The 19,865-nt window shown below is 40.4% G+C and overlaps 1 protein-coding gene across 14 annotated transcripts in view; it reads right to left on the bottom strand.

The window, feature by feature from the left end:
- Positions 1-19,865, bottom strand: part of ROBO2 (roundabout guidance receptor 2) — a 709,977-nt gene that overhangs the window by 202,228 nt on the left and 487,884 nt on the right. For all 14 annotated transcript variants that reach the window (XM_069204134.1, XM_069204124.1, XM_069204131.1 and 11 more), the window contains exon 5: positions 16,954-17,092. In XM_069204134.1, coding sequence (XP_069060235.1) covers positions 16,954-17,092 — 139 coding nt within the window. The remainder of the gene's footprint in view (positions 1-16,953; positions 17,093-19,865) is intronic.

Here is a 19,865-nt window from a genome sequence, read left to right as displayed (position 1 = left end):
CAGCATGACCGCCAAGGCACCTCACCCATCTGGATTCTGCACATAGTGCGGGTCAGGGAAGAGAGCCAGCACCTGCCAGATGTCTGCCACATGTGACAGTGAGATGTCCAATGCAGCCAATCCAGAACAGGACTCTGTTGCACGGGTGCAAAGTACTTAGCTGCCAGAGCCTTCATGGCTCAGGGGACATACCACTATGGGTGCTACTAATACCTACACTCTAAAAACTGAACTTAATTAAAGAGTCTGAGGAAGGAACTCTTGAGACTGCCTTTTAGTTTACATTCCCTGGATGCAGCCATGAATGCATGGGGAACAAAACAGGAACCTGTTGCACTAGAGGTGGGAGGACAGAGAGTGGCTTGAAAACGACTTGAGCCCTGACCTCAAGAGGACTGTGTTGCATTTTAAATGTCGTTTACCTTTGCATTTGCAGAAGTAGAATTAAAATACTTATCTTTATACAAAACAAGTATTTGCATGGACCTTGATTTATTGTCACGCTGCCCACACATTGAGTTATGTTCACTGATCTGCATCTCCCTTAAAGGAGCCCTCACTGCTCCAGCAATGCTACCCAACTGAGCGTCAGGTTCAGAAGGGGTGCTTGACCCACTTGAGCATCGTTCATATTAGAGTGGGCTCCAGGACATCAGGGGTAAAAGGCCTCAACCACCTTGGTTGGGCCCGTTAACTCCTGTGTGCCCCTTGGCCCACTGTACGGGGTTCTGACAATCATTAATGGTCACACCAATTCTCTGAGAGGACCACTCAATGTAATTCACTGTATTCATACTTTCATTATCACAGTTCTAAAGTAATTCTAATAAACCTTTCATAACAATAGAGCATGTTAAAATACAGACAGTTATTATTCAAACAAGTCACCAATCCTTGCAAAGGATTACCCACTTCCCTCTTATTTGTTAATTATCTCACAATGCATGATGTAATAAAGTATAAGGGCTGTAAAATCGGAGCTACCTCAAAATACACATCCAAATAATCTCCAATTTACTATGCAGCATCACTTGTCAAGAACATGAACTAGCATTGATTAATATGCTGTTAATAATCAACTTAATCAGAATCCTCTGTAGAAGATGTTCATGTGCTACGGGACTGTTTTGGCACAAACTCGAGGCCTGGGTGTCTTAATTTTTGTGATCCTCAGTCCCCTCAGAAACAGAATTTATTTTGTTCACAACAACTGCAAAGCTGTCCCTTATTAAATAATACATTGATGGACTTTCCGAAAAAGGTTTAACAATGCTTCCTACCTTGAACTCTATGGTTTTACTGTTGAGTCTAAACTCTCTTTCAACCCCATAGGTGATAAGATGGCCAAACATTGATGCTAACAACTCTCATTAATGAGAAATGTCTAGCCTGTATTTTCTCTTTCTTGTCTCAGAACTACTGCGTGGGACATTCTCTTGCTTAGATGACAGGAATGCCATTTCTGTAGATTTATCTCCTGCAAAACTTTCTCCCTTGATCTCTGTCTAACACACTGCTGCTTGTTTCATTTTCAGCATAAGCAAATTTGCTCACAGTTCACCCACAGTGTTTTATTTTCTTTGGTTCGCCCTCAAACATTTTGATACAAACTTACCTACACAGCCACACAGCTCTTACTCTTGGTTAGTCTGCCTGCTTTGCTAGCCAGTTATAGCTCTCGTGTGGCTCTTGAGAGAAAAGCACATAACTATTTCAATGTTTAGCGAGTTCTAAGTTTTGGTGTATTGTTTGTGTCATGTATGCATTCTCTGGAGCTGCTTCATGGTTGTGGAATTCTTTTCCACTAGTGATTTGGCATGTCTCAGACTATGGGCCTGATTTTGAGTTTGGAGGGAGGGGTTACTCTGTCGCAAACGTTATGGCTATCCTGTCCGACGTATTGCGGGAACCACACTCTTCCAACACACACCCCCAACAGTTCCTGCATTTAACCAGCATAAATCTCAGACCTATCCAAGGTGAGAGTGTACATGCAAAATGTTTGCAAGTACACACAGAAATGCATATTTGTTGATTTTGCATGTTTGTCCTGGCATTCCCAGCATTAAACACCCACATACAGTACGTGTCAGAATTGTTAAAATATAATAACACAATGATATAATAATATGATGTAGTTACAGCCACTGTAAAGTGTAAATTCATGTTTTTTCCGAGTAACAAATACAAACTGGTAATCAGAAATGAAGGTTTTTGAACACTTCCGTTCAACATGGGAGGGCAATACATCAGTGAATTACATTGATTGAGTTTTACGTAGATGTAAAATCAAAACAAATGCACAAATGATGTATTTTATTTTAATTAAAATCCTCTGTTTCTTATATGTTTTTCAGTGGAAAAACTAATGTCCAATTAATGTCTATCCCAGCATAAATTTTGGTATATTTATTCAAATAAATGTATTTTTTTCTACAAAGCCTTTTGGTTATTGAAATGATGAATGCATGAATGCACTGCTGCTTTCTTTACTTTTCCCTTTAGTACACATTAGATTCTAAACAAAAGTGAAGTGTGCAATTGATAGGGGAGATGCGTTTATAGTAACAATCTTCCTAACTGTTGTACTGGCTCAAAATTCCCATACCAAAGTACACATCTTAAAGTTTGCCTCTATTCCTTCTATCAAGAGAACCCTAGCTGGATGTTGTTTTCTTGTTGTCTTTCAGTCTTGAAAATACTTTATATTATAGTACAATACAATATAATGTAGCTATATATATATATATATATATATATATATAGTTTAATTATAGCATCTGGACTGATGTTAACAGGCAAAGAGGAGCAAAGACCAGTTCAATGCTTCTATCTCACTTTCTCAGAGACAGGAAGGGAGTTCAGTTGCAGCTAGATGGTGGAAAAAGGTAGGTAAGGAAAATAATGAGAAAATTAGGACACATTCTGTTTGATGATTAGAGGTCTGTCCAGCTTATGAGAGGTTTCTCATACATTTTTCTAAACCAGATAGATCGTGGCTAAACAGGAGACTATGGGAAGTTATAACTGTGTGAGCCTGGTGAGCACACCAGATCTCCTCGGGGCTCTTCCTATTCACGTTTACGAGAAGTGTAAGAGACCAGGAAAAGAACCAACGGCCAAGAATACCCTTGGAATTTACCTCAGTGAACATAGTAGTCATTAACTACAGATTTGTGGTAACCATATTCCAAATATTCAAGGAAGCCTTGATGTATAACAATTTCTTCTTTATTAACACAATTAAGGACACGCCATAGGTTTAGATGTAGATTATTCTAAGCAATCATTGTTGTGTGATACTCTGCACCTCAAGCACTGACCTAGCTCTTTGGAGCAAATAAGGAGATGTCTAGAATAAGCCTACTATCATAACATAAAGTAACATAAGATTATGAGTTGGTGAGATACATTTATGTATTAAACTTCACTTCGTTTTTAATTCTTTTTCTTTATGTAATGTCGTGAAAAATGTGTATTTGTATTTAATTTAAAGTGTCTGGGAATACATTAGGTTACAGACCAGAGGAGTTGCTAGAATTATTTTGATCTCCAGCTTTTCAATTTCATGATATGTCACTATTTTGTAACATTTAAAGTACATTTTTAGCTTCATTGTTTAATAATTTGCCAGAAACAGGGAATGGCGCTCCTTATTTTCTGTATTTATGCCACCATTAGATCCAAATTCAAAATTACATGCTAACCCACATGATCAGGCTGGCATTTTCGCAATTTCCAGTATTATCATTACGGTCATTTTGCAGCGAGTTTTACAAGCAAAAGTACGAGGTGCTATCATCCAAGCCTGATCCCTGTCATGATTATGCAAAAATTGTTTTATGAAGATATTGAAGAGATAGAACTAATTGCATTGTTTCTCTTGCTGGGAAATATATTCAGAATCCGACCTTTATTTTGATGTAAGCTACAACCAATTAGTTCAAGGGTTTTAGAGAAATCATGCCTCTTAATGGCATGAAGCTGACACAAGGACAGGTAAAGTGACATAAAATATCATCGAAAATTACAACTTCATCTGTTTACGCTTTTTCATTGCAGTGGTTGCATCATAATATAAGTTCATATTGGTGCAGGACATGGTTGGTGCAGCAAAATTAACTTTTTCCCCAAGATGGGTCCAAATGACACTGTTCATATTGTGCACAATTTAACTCCCGAATAAGCTTCTACTTTTAAATGCCTGATATTTTAGAAAGTGTAAGTCACTGTAATTAACCTTTCCCTTCTGGTGCCTTTCTAGGGCTGAAAATAATAATTATTTATGCATAAAGCAATCAGGTGGAGGCAGAAAGACTGGTATCCCTCAGCGGACAAAAAATATTAAACATATTTAAAATTCTTCAATGTTTCTACAAGCTTTGGCATTGGTATACCCTATTTTCCAAAGCAAAGACAAACCCGTTCTTTATTTAAAACAGATATATCCACCTCCTCCCAGCAGTCGCTCGTTAATTAGAACTAGAGTTCATGAAAAAAAACGAAATGCTTGCGAGGAAAAGGTAACATAAATTAGGTGATTTTGATTGTGAAATGTGGCAGGCAGTGATTCGTGTGAATGCCTTTATTGTTACTGCTTTTGATTCATGGCAGCTGTACAATGGTGTGCTGACAGTCCCTTCCATGCAGACACGTTTTTTTCTGATATGAAACACTGCTGAAAAATGCAACCCAATCAGATACGGCCTATGGTTAGGCCGTGCTATCATCACTGTACCGTGAATTGCGATTGATTGGTAACCAGCTGTGACAAACTGAGAAAAAGAGCCTTGTTCTTATAAGGGAAAAAAGAGCATACAGACAGAAAACGAAATGATGTCAAACCAATTCTCGTGTGCAGGTGAATACAGATGGAAACTAAATACGTGCCTTAGTGCACTACGGAGCCTTTTAAATGGCCAATATGGTTTTACAGTTTCCAAGCCTTGTGCATTCCTTTTTGTTCAACACTACTTATTTTAAAGATGAGATATTTTACTTCAAAGATTAGGACCCTTGGACCCATGCAGTCACACTTACACAGCTGTCAATAGGGTACATATTAGGGAACCTATGTCTCATGAGACCAATGCTTTATTTCTGCAAGTGGTCGCCGATTTTAGGCACTGCACTCTTTTTTGGGGGGCCGCAATTTAGTTGTAATTATCAGACTTTGTCCCAGAGCAAGAAGAAAAAGTCAGTAAAGGGAGAAGGAAGGAAGACGAGTAGGATAAAAGCCAGTGAAAAAGGAGAAACCATGGGAAAAGAGAATCTGAAGGAGTGACAGGACGTTCATGGTCATTAAAGAAATAGGCATGAGGTGGAATCGAGACCAGGGGCAGGCTTTTTCAGAGCGTCATGGAGGGGGCTCTGAAGTTAACTTTTAGGTACCTTCCCCTAAATATTGTGAAGTACCCTATGAAAAATTAGATACCTGGCAAATGACAATGCATCATCAGCAGCTTACCAGACCAATCTAGAGGCACACTTTAAGTGAGAAGCCAAGGTGTCCATTGCTCTTTAAACTTGATGCTGATCTTATGAACGGCACCCACCTCTACTGCAAAACCAAGAACAGTGGTTGGGCCCGGTCCCCCTGCGTCTGGAAGTCAGACATTTTCCCCACAGCTTTTCAGAGATTCAAGGAGAGGTCTGGGTAGACTACATCAAGGGTTCCAGGACCACAAGACAGCAATCAGAGGTCAGGACTCACTCCAGCAGAGGCCACCATCAGGGTGTAGACATGGTCCAATTGCAGCTGATCGGGGGCACTTTAAGAAAAAGGTCTCTTGTAGTGTACTCTGGTCAACCAACTGACCTAGGGAGTCCATTTCATTGTCCTGGGTACATGTGGAAGCAGCCCAAGACCCTCAGATCGCCTCTCACGCCTCAAAGAGTAGGTGCAGTCATGTATTTGTTCTTCCATAGGTCCTGAGGAGAGTAACTGGGGGTGTACAACACATTTATGGTTTGCACTAGCCAGTGGATGGGGGAGGTGTCTCTCCTGGCTCCTCACTAACCAATGTGTTGCCAGGAAAATGAGCAGTTACCTCCTCTGTGGTCACTCAAAATTAGATCTGAAGAAGCTCTTCCCACCGAGTTTGGAGCCAGCCTGGCTGTGGGGACAAAGGTTTGCTGACTCCATGCCTCACCTTACATTTACTGGAAAAGGGCAGCCGCATCACAAGTTATTGAAGTTTCTGGGTCCAGGCTTATTGGTTTGCCTGCAAGGATAAGAAAAACATTTTCCCACACCCATGCCATTGTGCCTGCTTTTGGAGTCATTATGGTCAAGAATTGGCTGGGAAGCTGCTGGAGAGCTACTGCAATTTAGCCTCCAGGAGATTCAAGCAGGGAAAATATATCTTTATAAAAATCACCTTTCCTGGATAATTATTAAAATTTAACTTCACCATTGGATTGAGCTTTTAATAAATATTTAAAATACTGTTGGAAATATTTCTCAAGCTTATCATAAAACTGAGAGAGCACAATTTAAAAGTTATATTGCTTCCCAATATTTTTCTGTGGGCTAGCCAGATCCTTGTACAGTGAAAATTAATTTTGGTATTAGTCACTGTAGGGGTATGTTAACCCTGTATTTCTACATGTTACACATGACAACCTTAGGGTGGACTTCTCCCAACTTTCTGGCTGCCTCCCTACATTTTTCTGACCTTGTTTTTGCTGATTTTAGGACTCTGTGCACTTTACCACTTCTGACCAGGCCTAAAGTGCTTGAGCTTCCTCCCTTAAACATGGTAATACTGGCTCATACCCAATTGGCATATTTAATGTACTTGTAAGTCCCTAGTAAAGTGCACTACATGCTCCCAGGACCTGTAAATTAAATGCTAATAGTGGGCCTGAAGCACTGGTTGTGCCACCCACACTAGTAGCCCCATAACCATCTCTCAGGCCTGCCATTGCAGAGCCTGTGTGTGTAGTTTTACTGCCACTTCGATTTGGCATTTAAGACCCCTTGCCAAGCCTTAAACCACCCTTATATTACATATAAGTCACCCCTAAAGTAGGCCATAGGTGGCCAAAGAGACAGGGTGCTATGCAACTAAAAGGTATGACTTACTTTTAAGTTTTATATATCCTGGTAGTGAAAAACTCCCAGAGTAGTTTTTCACTACTGTGGGGTTTACTCCTCTCATAGGATAGCATCGGGAATTCCTTAATACACTTTTAAGCTGTAATTCCTTTTCAGAAAGGTGTAGCTGCATCATGTTTCATATATCTTTGGAATGGTAATTATAAATCTTCTAAAAACGGATTTAACATTACTACTATAAATGTCACTTTTGGAAAGTGGACATTTCTATGTTCTTACTGTTCAGTGTGCCTTACAGTCTGTCTCCAATACACAGCTGGGCTACAAAATGCAGATGTATGTAGATGGGTACTCAGCTACACCTAGCCTTCCTCTGTTTGTGGCTGTCTGGAGAGAATGTACAAAGTATAGCTGTACTTTGTACATTCTCTCCAGACAGCCACAAACAGAGGAAGGCTAGGTGTAGCTGAGTACCCATCTACATACATCTGCATTTTGATGGCCCCTTCTGGCAGGAAGAGGCTAACACACTTTAAAACTGATTACCCCCCACAGGAATGGGTTGAAAGGGACATTTGTGCACTTCAAAGCCACTCTTTGAAGTCTTCCCCACTTCAAAGGAACATTTTGGTATAAGTACTGGGTCTCTGATCCCACCAAAGCAGACACTTCGGGGCCTATCAATCAATCAATTATTAGGTTTCTAAAGCACGGCTTATCACCCCGGGTGGTATCCAGACGCTGAGAGACATCGCTGTGAACCAATAGCTACTCCTCAAACAGCCATGACTTGAGCTTTCTCCTGAAGTCAAGGAGGGTGTGCGTGGGAGGGGAGGATGTTCCAGATCTTAGCAGTGCTTCCATCTGTTGGAAGATCTTGGAAGACCTACAACTGAATACAGTCAGAAGAGCTTCTGGCTGCAACAAGGACTGTTACTCTGTTGAATTGCTGACCTGGAAGGACTGCCTTGCTGCCTGCTGTTCTCTGACCCTACTGAGGAAGAGTTGAACCCTGCCTTGCACCACATGTGATCTTCAAGAGCTTGCTGACTTGCCTTTTGTTTCTTGAGACTCAAGGACATCAAAGTCTCTATCCTTGCTCCTGTCTATGTGTAGCATAACCGGCGCACTTACCCAGTTGCAGGAATAAAACAGGTGCATCGCTCTCAGACCAACCACAGTATCTTGAGAGTCCAACACATTGAAACCACGCTTTACTGCTGCAGAAGTCTACAGAGATCGACGCATCCCTTGAATACATGAGAAAACCCAGCACATAGCACTTCTGAACCAAACATCTCAGCTCCATCACTTGTCTCAGGAATTGACATAACGCTATCATTGCGTGAGACAGATCAATGCATCGCCATCCCTGTGAGGCCCCGATTGACGCATCTCGCCACACACCTCACTGCTGCGACCAGGAAAGGTACTTTGTTCTCAGGGGCCTTCATGGGTGCTCACTACAGCCATTGTGGTCGGCCCATACTTTGACTTTGCCCTGGTCAAGTGTAACCTAAAGTAACCCCTAAAAGCACTTTGTTTCTAAGCTTAATTTTGCATTTTTTCTTATTCTTAAAATTCATATCTCCACTTCTAAACATTGGAGTTTTGTTGTTCTGATCTTTATTCATAAAATCACCATTTATTTTTCTAACTTGGTGTGAGGTCTTTTTGGCGGTGTTTCCACTGTGCTATTGTATGAGTTATTGAACAAATACTTAACACATTGCATTCTAAGTTAAGCCTGCCTGTTCTGTGCCAAGCTACTAGAGGGTAAGCACAGGATAATTTAGGTTGTGTTGTGACTTACCCTAAATAGGATTGTGGTCCCTACTTGGACAAGATGCATACCTCTGTCAACTAGAGACCCAATTTCTAGCACCCTGCTTTTAAATACTATTCTTCAAACCCTGTGGGCAACAGGCAAACATAAGGGTGAACTATTAAAATTTAAAAGGAAGGTTTTTACCTTGCCAAAAGGGATTATATTGACAGGAATAGCAGCAGGTTTAAAATGCACCCATCAGGCTACAGTGGTAGGCTTGAAGTCATGTTTGCCTTGTCACACTAGTGTATGGAACAATAACTGCAGCAGTCCACAGGTGACATTTAATTTTCAGTGCCATAGATGTGTTTCTGTACCGTATAGTATGGCTTCACAGGAATGTTAAAAAAGCCATTTAGGAGTTACCAATGTAATCATATTTTAGGGGTCAAATCACATGAATGGGTCTGATTAGCAGTGTTCCAGTGCACAAAGTAAAACAACAGGAGCATTGCTTCCCAAGGAATGGGGTTGACCACACAAAACAAGGCACATTCTCACAGAGTCTCTATACCATGACAGTTGTGGGGGGATTACAAACATGAAGGATAAATTAAAGAATCAGAAGAATGGAAAACCAAGCTCAAAATAAGCATCCACATGAATGAAGTTCCTAGATCGGTTTTGAAAGGAAACACAGCTGGCAGTTCACTCTTGTTCAAGTGGTTTGCTAGTCATACATATTAGTAATTGATAAGATCTACATGGTGTCTAGTTTGGATCTCAGACTCTTTCATCAATGGTGCTTCCCACACAGCTACAGCCCTTATCTGTAACAAGGCAAATTTTACCTTTATTACACTGTTTGTATCAGACAGCAAGCAGTTGCTTTTGTTTTCTGAAGTTTGTGCCAGCTACGTGCACTTATCCAGAGCTTTGCCCCTTCATAAAAAAGGACTGAGAGCAACAATACATGAAAGTGCTAAGTTCACTTCAACCCAAATACTTGTGTTACACTTTGCCTGTTTGTGAATGTCTCAGTGATATCTCTGGGAAACAGTACCTCTGAAGGATACCTTTCATATCATCAGTGTACGGCGCAAATCATTAATACTTCTCCAAAGCTTTCTAAACAATGCCTTGGCCACATTAATACCACCAATTTGCTAGACTGAAATGGATGTCAGCTAGTAATATTTTAAGAGCTGATCTCTTACATGCACCAAACACCAGATGTACAGTGCTACTTAGAAAATATATAGTGGTAATTACCAATAGATTCTTCAACTTAAACAGGGTTAACTGATAGACAGCCAACTAACCAAGTCTCTCCAAGTCACATGAAGGGTATTTGAATTACTATATTCTTTGTGACTATGTTGTCATGATTGATCTTCTGGTTAGTACGGTACTGCATACTTCCTTTAATTTGATAAATATCATCCAGACTTGATGTGTTAGTTGACACTACTTCCTTCCCAGAATAATTGACCTTTTCATTAGGTTTGTTTGCCTCACTTAAAACCCTACTCTATATAAGTGATTACACTTATTTCATAAATACACATATCCCCTCAAGTATTGGTATTTATAAAGCACTGTTTCATTCTACTAGTCATCAAACCATTGCAGATTCTCTGACTTTAATTATAGCCCTGGAAAACACAAATAGAACTACTTTTAGGTTTCTTCACAATGGCATAAAGGGCTTCTTTAGTCACATTTTTTTAGATGATGACTTCCTAAGGGTGCTTGACAGGGCTGAAAAAAGTAGGCATTTAGCACCTATGTCTCAAATTGTGAAAAATGAAAAGAGCATTAACCATTGATAATAAATTCTGTGACACTGTTAACCCTACATAATCTATTTACTTTTTTATGATACGCAAATTACCATGACAATGGCGATCACATACCCAAATGGATAAAGGATCATTCATGTCATATGAAAACTCATTTATGGTCCGTTTCTCTAGGGCATGCGATTATGAAAATATAGATGCTTCTCCTACACTGTCTACAAAGAATACTAATCTCTGCTTGATGATAGAATTAGGACAAAAGCAGTAATGATGTCATGATAAAAATGTATACAGAATTGTATGTGATCAGTATATTCAAAATATTGATCACTACTACCTCCTACGCTTAACAGTGTTAGTAAACAATAATGCAAAACAAGTTGTACAAATATATATCTGCATTTCAGGTTTATATATGTGGCTGATTAATTACTTTTCAGCTCATGTTAAAATGCATTCTTTTACAGTGTGGTCTAACATAAATTCAAGCATAGCACACTACTACACTGTTATTTTACTCATTTTTCATATAAAGGTCATTTGCGACTTCAAATTGCAGTCATAAGCAGAGGACATAGTTAAATGCTGTCCCAGAGATGTAAATATATAATATTGCAACATTTCTTCGTGGCAATGCAACAGGAAGCTAGGAAACAGCCAATATTCTAGTTAGGAATTCATCTCCTTGTATGACACCAATTATTAATTGAGTGATAAGGACTGACAAGATTTAACAGTTCATTTATGAATGGCCATCTAAAGCAGCATATCACCTATTACTCCCCTCTCTGAAATTGAATGAATCAGCTTGAAAAACAGACTGACATGGGAAGAAGTAAAAAATTATGAAACTATATTACATAGTTATGCATAGTTAAGGTTTCAGAACCAGAAGCAACTGTTTGAAAAGGGTAATTTCCTTTTTGTTTTAAATAAATGTATATGTACATGTTTTGTTGTGTCTTTTTAGCCACACAATCCATTATTGGTTCAAACTACGGATTTAGAAAAGGCAACCTTATTTTGAAGGAAAAATATATGTAGGAAAATACCACTGTTGGCATGGTTACCCCCCACCCATGTTTTGCCTGACATTTATGCCAACTTTGATTGAAAGTGTGCTGGGATCCTGCTCACCAGGCCCCAACACCACTGTTCTTTACCAACATCTGTACCTTTGTTTCCACAATAGGCACACCCATGGCACACAGTTAGTTACCTTGTAAAAGCTACCCATTGTACCAAGGGCCCTGTGGCCAGGGAAGGTCCCAAAGGGGTGCAGCATGTATTATGCCACCCTGGGGGACCCCTCACCAAGCACATGCATACTGCCCTTTCAGCTTGTGTGTGTTGGTGGGGAGAAAAAGGCAAAGTCGACATGGCACCCCTCTCAGGGTCCCATGTCCTCAAACCACTGCCTGTGGCATAGGTAAGTCACCCCTCTAGCAGACCTTACAGCCCTAAGGCAGAGGGCACTGTACCACAGGTGAGGGCACAGCTTTCATGAGCAATATGCCCCTACAGTATCTAAGTCTATTATTAGGCATTGTAAGTGCAGTATAGCTATATTGAGTATATGGTCTGGGAGTTTGTCATTACAAACTCCACAGCTCCATAATGGCTTTGCTGAATAATGGGGATTCAAACTTCTCAGCACAATAAACCCACACTGATATCAGTGTGGGATTTATTGAAAAATGCACCCAGAGGGTCCAAGTTTCTGACAACATGGAGTGAGAGCCTTTGACTCTCTGTGGCCAGAAACAAAGCCTGTCCTGGGTGGAGGTGCTTCACACCTCAACCCTGCAGGAACTGGAACATCTGGCGGTGAACCTCAAAGGCTCAAACCTCGGGTTACAGTGGCCCAGTACACTCCAGCCAGCGGAGTTGCCCACCCCCGGACAAAGCCCCACTTTTGGCGGCAAGTCCGGCAGAAAATTTAGGGAAAAAAGGGGGGAGTGACCACCCCAGCTAGGACCACCCCTAAGGTGTCCAGAACAGAGGTGATCCCCCTCCCAGCAGAATCCTCCATCTTGGTTTAGAGGACAGGGACCAATAGGATTAGGTTTGTGTCCCTCTCCCCAAAGGGAGTGGACATAAGAAGGGTGTAGCCAACCTCAGGGAAAATAGCCATTGAAATGCCAAGCCCTCTGACCTCTGTAACACCCCTAAATCCAAGATTTAAGGGCCCCCTGAGCCCAAGTCATCAGAGTCCTGGCAACCTCACAAGAAGAAGAAAGACTACATCGCTGAAACCCCAGCAGAGAAGAAGGACGACCCAAACTGACTTGTACTCAGCCCTAATGGCCTGTCTCCTTCTTCTGGGAACCTGCACAAAGAAAGCAATGCATCCAGCGGGACCAGCGACCTCTGGCAAGCTCCATAGGACTGCACTGCACCAGAGAGGACTGAGAGCACCCAAAGACAGCGGCCCTGTCCACAAAGAATCAACTACCAAGGGACTCCAGAGCCTCCCCGGATCTATGAGTCATGACCACCATGCACCCGACGCCTTTGGCCGGTGACTAGATGGCCCAACCAGCTAGAGAGAGTACCCAGGTGATTGTGAGCAAGTGCCCGCCCTGGGATGACCTCTCCAACCCTCCAGGATGACACCTGCAGAGGGAATCCTGAGGACCCCCCTGACCGAGAAAGCTCTGGACGAAGATATCCAATGCCTAAAAGACCACTGAACCTGCAGCCCCCCAGGCCTTGGGGAACCCGACCTCCCATGCAGCTACATTCAGCAGGTGGGCCCTCCCTGTCCAGCCTGTAATTTGTCTAAGCCAGCCCCATGGACCTCGCCTGCAGCATCTGTGTGATGCCCGGGGTCCCCTCATAAACCAGCATTGGAAACCGGACGCTTTGTTTGCACCCTGCACCCGGCCACCCCTGTGCCACTGAGGGTGTGTGTTTGGTGTCTACTTCTGGTCCCCCCAGTGCTTCTCTAAACTCCCTAAGTCTGCCACGGGTACTTACCTGCAGGCAGGCTTGATTCTGAGGAGCCCATGATAAATTTGCCTCAACTTTGACTTCGGCAACCGGCCGACACCTTGTTGCTGATGGTTAGTGTTTGGGGTTAACTTGGACCCCAACCTGTGGACTTCCTAACCCCCGGAGACTGGAACTGTAAGTCAAGTACTTACCTGTAAATTGTACTAATTTTTCTTCCCCCAGGAACTGTTTCTGAAAATTGCAGTGTCAACTTTTAACACAGATAATTGCCAATATTTCAAAAACTGTATAACTTATCGATTTCAAACAAAGTACTATTGATATATGTGTGAAATATGAATCAATTGAAGTACTTACCTTCAACTTGAATCTTGTGGTTCTAGAAATAAATTAAGAAAATATATTTTTGCTATATAAAAACCATTGATTTGTAGTTAAGTCAATGAGTGTGTGCTTCTTCTACTGCTGGTGTGTGTACATCATGATCTCCTTAATTCAAAATGTGAGACCCAGTCATTTCATTATAAACCAGACGGCAATTCAATATGCCACTAAATTACAAATATTTGCAGAAAGCTATTTGCTAATCGTATGATTTGATCTTAAAACTGGACACCATTTGTTCCCAAAAATGCATACTCTTTTGAAGTTTGGAAGTAATTTAAATTAGAAACTGGATAAATCAGTGGAGATTTGAATTTATAATGAAAGTAAAAAGAACAAAAAATAATATGAGGATGCCAGAACATTGCTGAATATTCCTTTTCTTATCCCTATCCACCTCAACCCCTCTTCTACTTGTAACTATCATCACTGCCCGATCCTATTCACTTGCTTGACACCAGCACAACCACCCATTTACTTTAAACCTCACCCCTTTATGCAGAATCACTGCTTGACTCCTCCCCTTTCAGCCTTCATTTGCACTACATACTCTAGAACCTTAACATGTACAGTGTTCTATTGCTTTGCAACGAGGCTTGTGCAATGCAGGTCACATGTATGTTTGTGTTCTCAAATAGCGATAAAGTCAGAGTATACTAGTATAATTGTGACGTTTGTGTCTGAAGATCTTACAGTGATGTTTTCTCCAGTAAATTATTTATTTCAATAATTGTATTGAAAGTATTCATATGTGGTACACCTGACAATAAAAAGAACAGTTGTAGCATGGTAAAATTATACTGCACTATAACGGTTCCATGAAGTCAACATGGGTCGCATTGCAAAATGGCCATAAAGCACATATTTTTAAAATGTTTTGTCTCCTCATACTGTTTACAGTGTTTAACGAATGTCTCTTAAATGTCACTACTATATTGAGAGATTTGAGAAAATTCTATATATAATACAAATTATATATATTATAGGTGCTGAGGAAAACACCTATTTTTAAGACAGAACGTCCTATAACTGGTGCGGTGGACATTTCTAATTCCTCCTCTAACTATTCACCTCATCTGAATGTGTCTGTAAGTGAAACTTACACTTCAAGGTTGCAATTTTATTGAGGATGTCATTACAGAGGAAAGCCAGATGTTTGAGGCTTGAGTGCATGCACAAGCAATACATACTGACAATTGTGGATTGATTTCAAGGTAACTGAAGATATGAGCTACACCAGAGTCACATTTCTGCTGGAGAGCAGCCAGTTCAGACTTCTACTATGTGAAGGATTCAAATACTTATTATAATGTGTCATAAATTTCAACTTGTAATTGAACATCTCTTCACTAACCCAGAGGGAAAAAAAATTAATGCTCTGTAATTACAAGCAGTGCAGCTGTCCTCTTACACTTGGCTCAGAATTTTAAGAACACGAAGCACTGCACAAACTCTATTCCTATTTATTTAACATTGCAGCCGAGGATATGTCATATAGCTCATTCAAACACACGTGTGCACCCACACACACACAATTTAAAAATACACTTCATTTAGTATTCAAAATTGTTATTTTTAATCAGATCCTAACTGTTTAAGGATCACTACACATATGTGGTAAATACATAGCATAGTACAAATGAGTATGTTAAATGCTGGCAGTACAGAGGCTATTTTAGTCACACCGCAGACCTAAAATTGAAGACTACTAGAACTGTGGTATTTTGTAACTTGTTGTTCTAAGTAAAGATCCTTTGTTTTAAATATATTTTGCTTCATCACCATCCAGATGGTAAAAGTATCCTGGCATTTTTGTACATGTCTATTTTTATATACAAAATAATTTAGTTACTAATGTTAAACTGATTTTGGTCTAGAATTCAAAGGCATAGGAATGCATAATCTTCTGGTAAATGTCACTACTCACACATAGACCAGGTCTCCATTTGTTTCGAAAGCTTGATTTTACAATGAATGTATGCTTTTTAGAATTTTTTTTTGGTGGGTGTTATTTTTCTTTGCTTGTGATTTCCTCCCTATTAGCACAGATAACAGAGGGGTAAAACAGTTTTGGACATAAATGTAGATTTTAAAATCACAATGAGGGAAGTCGACAGAGAAGTTCTACGTTGAAGAGTGGTTTATTTAGACAGAGGTGGGGTACTTAAGAAAATGTGATGAAGGATGAGAAATAATTGCCATTAGAGTGAAAAGGGTACTGAGTTGTGTTATGCAGAATATTTGAAATACAAAATATACAAACAGGGGGTAGCAAACACTACTCTAAGGGGCTCATTCACAATGGCATTTTGGAGAGCATAACGCAGTACTTCTGTAGTACTTTTTTATGTGCTCTTACATGCCTTCGTGAATTGGCCCAAAAACTTCTAACGCTGGAATGTTCATATACCAGGGGTTCAAATACAAAAGACTGTGTTCTCTTTGCACATTTCCTTGTGCGTTTCTGGGCTGACTCACAAAGGCATGCGAGAGTACTTATGGAGTTCGACTCCCTGTACTCGTGAATGCTGGTATCAGCTGCCCCACCCCCCCCGGGTTTCCAATCAGTGCTGCCTGACGCTTTGCCATTTATTCGCGAAGCCCCAGTGCTCTGGAGGTAGTAAATGTGCAGTAGTCAGAGTGATTTATTTGAAAACAGCCACAGCTGGCCCCTGCACCTCTACACTGTGTTCACGAGACCCCCTCTACACTCTACACTCATCCCTCACTGAAATTCATATCCTTAACTTGTTCTATTTCTAGAGCAATACAATGCAGATTTCAGTAATCACATCTTCATTTGTGCAAAAGATGTTAAGCTGCGGTGATAACTCTTCTGTAAACAGAACAGTTGCTAAACAGAACAGTTTCTCAATAAAAAACACTCAGTATAAGAAGGTGCAAAAACGTAGTATATAAGTCACCAAGTTTAAAAACACATTTTAACAATGTAACTAAAGAGAAATGTCAGTCCAACTTCTTACCGCCCTCTTGGCAAATCCGCGTCATCTTTTCTCCATCGCACAGTCGGCTGAGGGTCCCCCTGGACTTGACACCTAAATTCCACTGCTTCCTCCTCAAGAACGACCTGGTTAATTGGCCTCCTGAGGAACGTGGGCCGTTCTGAAAAAAAGAAACGATCTTTCAGAAAGGAACATAAACCCATTGATCAGAGACAACTATTTGCTTTAAGCAGGACAAAACAACTCAGAACCCTAATGTCTATGATCAGACCTATGCCATTGCCTCATTTAGCGTATTTCAAAATGAACCAAGCAGGCTAGCAATTGATTTTGACATAGTCGTAACTGTGCAGGAGGTATGTATGCAACGAACACTCCGTAGTTTATTCCAAGAAAAACAAATGGCTTTGATTTTACATCTTGTTCGTCTGTTAAAGTGTGTTGCTTGCATGAAAGGGTTGCACTGTGCAACTGTGAACCTGGGTTCAAATGGTTTAAATTAAATGTAGAGCTGCACCAGGTATCAATTTATTCACGCAGGTGGACTATCTAATCCATGCACCTAAGGGACCGCCGTTGCTCGTGCACCCACAAGGCACTGCAGATACAGGCACAGAGGTCAAGGAAGCCCGCCATGGATGCACCAACTGGTCTCCTTGGGAAGAAGCACTGAAAAACCCAGAGAATAACGAGAGACACTCACCACTTCAGAAGGGGGCCCCAGGGGCTCTGGTAGCAGTGAAGTATGGAGGAGTGTTTTGGAAAGACAGTGCATGGTTCTCTGCTTCTGCACATGCGCTAAATCTGTGGGGTGCATCAATTGTTGGTTAAAGTGCTTTCTATGCAATCTGGACCACACTGCAGTCTGTTCTGGTGCATCCAATAAAGGTGCACACTAGTGCAATTAAAATCCGTTCACTCTCATCGTTTTTTTCTAATTTCACTATATGTTTCTATGTTAAAATAAGTTATGTTAACATAAGTGCATGAGAGCTTTTAAAAGGATCAGACATTATCCTAATAATATCATCACCTGCACCAGCAGAAAATGAAGCATGTAAGCATCAGCAGGATTAAATCACTTCCAATAATTCACCATTTATCAGTTGTTAATTAATAAACCAGTGATTGCTCAATGAAAGAACCACCTGAAATTAATACATTTTTGACCTACATATTTTTTTAGCAGCTAACAAGTCTAAACAGCACTACAATGCACACGATAAATGTAAACATATTGATGACCTAACGTCATAGTCTATGATGCTGACTGACATGTGTGGCACCTCAGATAATTCAAGTCCTGGCTTGAGTGATGAGTTTTACAAACTGGCCCAGGTATTCTTTAACTGGAACTAGAGGCAGGAATCTGCTTTACTAATAAAGACACACAACTCTAGCCGTATGTAGGTTAGTGGTGAGTGTTAGGCACTCTTAATTTCGATGCAAGAATCTGTTCAACAAATTCCACTTCTAACTGCATCGTAGCACTATTGCCAAGAAAAAAACACTTATGACTAGGAGGCATTTTGTGGCAGTCAGAAAAGGGCATCGTTCATTTGTCTGATTAGAGAGTTACTCCTGGAAGGTATGTGGTAGGAGAAAAGATTACTGCAGTTCTTTGTCGGTTGTAAACAGCTTATTGGATTATTTGTTTTCTTTAATTTTCAGTCATACAACCATACAGGGAGTTGGACAGACACAGACATAAAACAAAACTCCTAAACATTCTGCAGTATTGTGTGAATAATCCTGTCACTATGGAAAAACATAATGAGTACAAAATATAACTTTATGAAGAAAAAAAAATGACATCTCGCTGAAAAGTAAGAGCAGAGCTTTTGTCAAACTTCATGGATGAAGGTATGTTATGTGCATCACAAACAAGTCAGTACAAGAAACAGAAGAGACACATCCCCGATGTCTTTGCACAGTCCAATTGCTAATTACAGAACTGCAGTGTGATCAGACAGCATGCTGCTGCTAGTGTTAACATATTTTCTGCAGGATTAACTGTATTTCACTCACCTGTATAATTTGTTTCCAATGCTAATCTCTCAGGAGACAGAAAGCATGCTCCTAGTTCATGCAACACAAAGCTGTCTGATAACTCAAAGCTGCCTAATTCAACTTATACTTCTTTTAAAAAAAATGTCTTTCAGCGTGTGAAAACATTGACGTCTTTGATGAATTATTGCTGAATAAGTTTGCTCTTATTATGATCATAGAAAATATGTTCATCGTATTTCGGAGTCAGTAAGTGGGTGACAAGGAGACATAAGGAAAAAGAGAGGAAGGAGGAAAGATTTTTGTAGGGTATATCTTGTTTCTTACTTAAATTCCAAACTTTGTGTTCATGCTGTGTACTGTTTTAGGGCCTTAAACCACTTATATGAATTGGTAGGTCTGTGAATGGGCCCCATATTTGTAACCCTGTGCAAGACACGCTGCTAAAATGAGCAGGACACAAGGGTGACCGAATGGCCTCAACATGGCCATTTATGTTTGATTAAAAACACACATTTATCTTGGGGCTATGGTAGATGGCCACTCACATTTATTACAACTGTAAACTGGACTTTGTGGTGAATTTAGTATGGGAAGATATTTCTTCTAAATTATTCTTTATGATGGATAAGTAAATCAATTTTAAGTCTGTTCGCTTAAAGAGAGAAAGCAATGCCTGGGTCTGATTAGAAGGGAGGCATATAGATTAGTGAACCCCTTTATCAAATATCTTAATCTCACTTTGCCATTTAACTAGGCCCCCCATTTTCTGATCAATGACAGTCCTGCTTGTGCCTCGATATCGCGCTCTACAAATCCACCTTACTTTGCTTCAGACTATTGTGGTGGTTCATATCTCAAGGCTAACATGTTTATCCTATTAATAAGGACCAAAACAAGTAGGATGTTTGCTTTCACAGACAGCA

This window comes from Pleurodeles waltl, chromosome 8 (assembly GCF_031143425.1).
Source record: "Pleurodeles waltl isolate 20211129_DDA chromosome 8, aPleWal1.hap1.20221129, whole genome shotgun sequence".
Lineage (NCBI taxonomy): Eukaryota > Metazoa > Chordata > Amphibia > Caudata > Salamandridae > Pleurodeles > Pleurodeles waltl.
The sequence above is the reverse complement of the archived record's forward strand: the minus strand, read 5'-3'. Positions and strand labels throughout refer to the sequence as shown.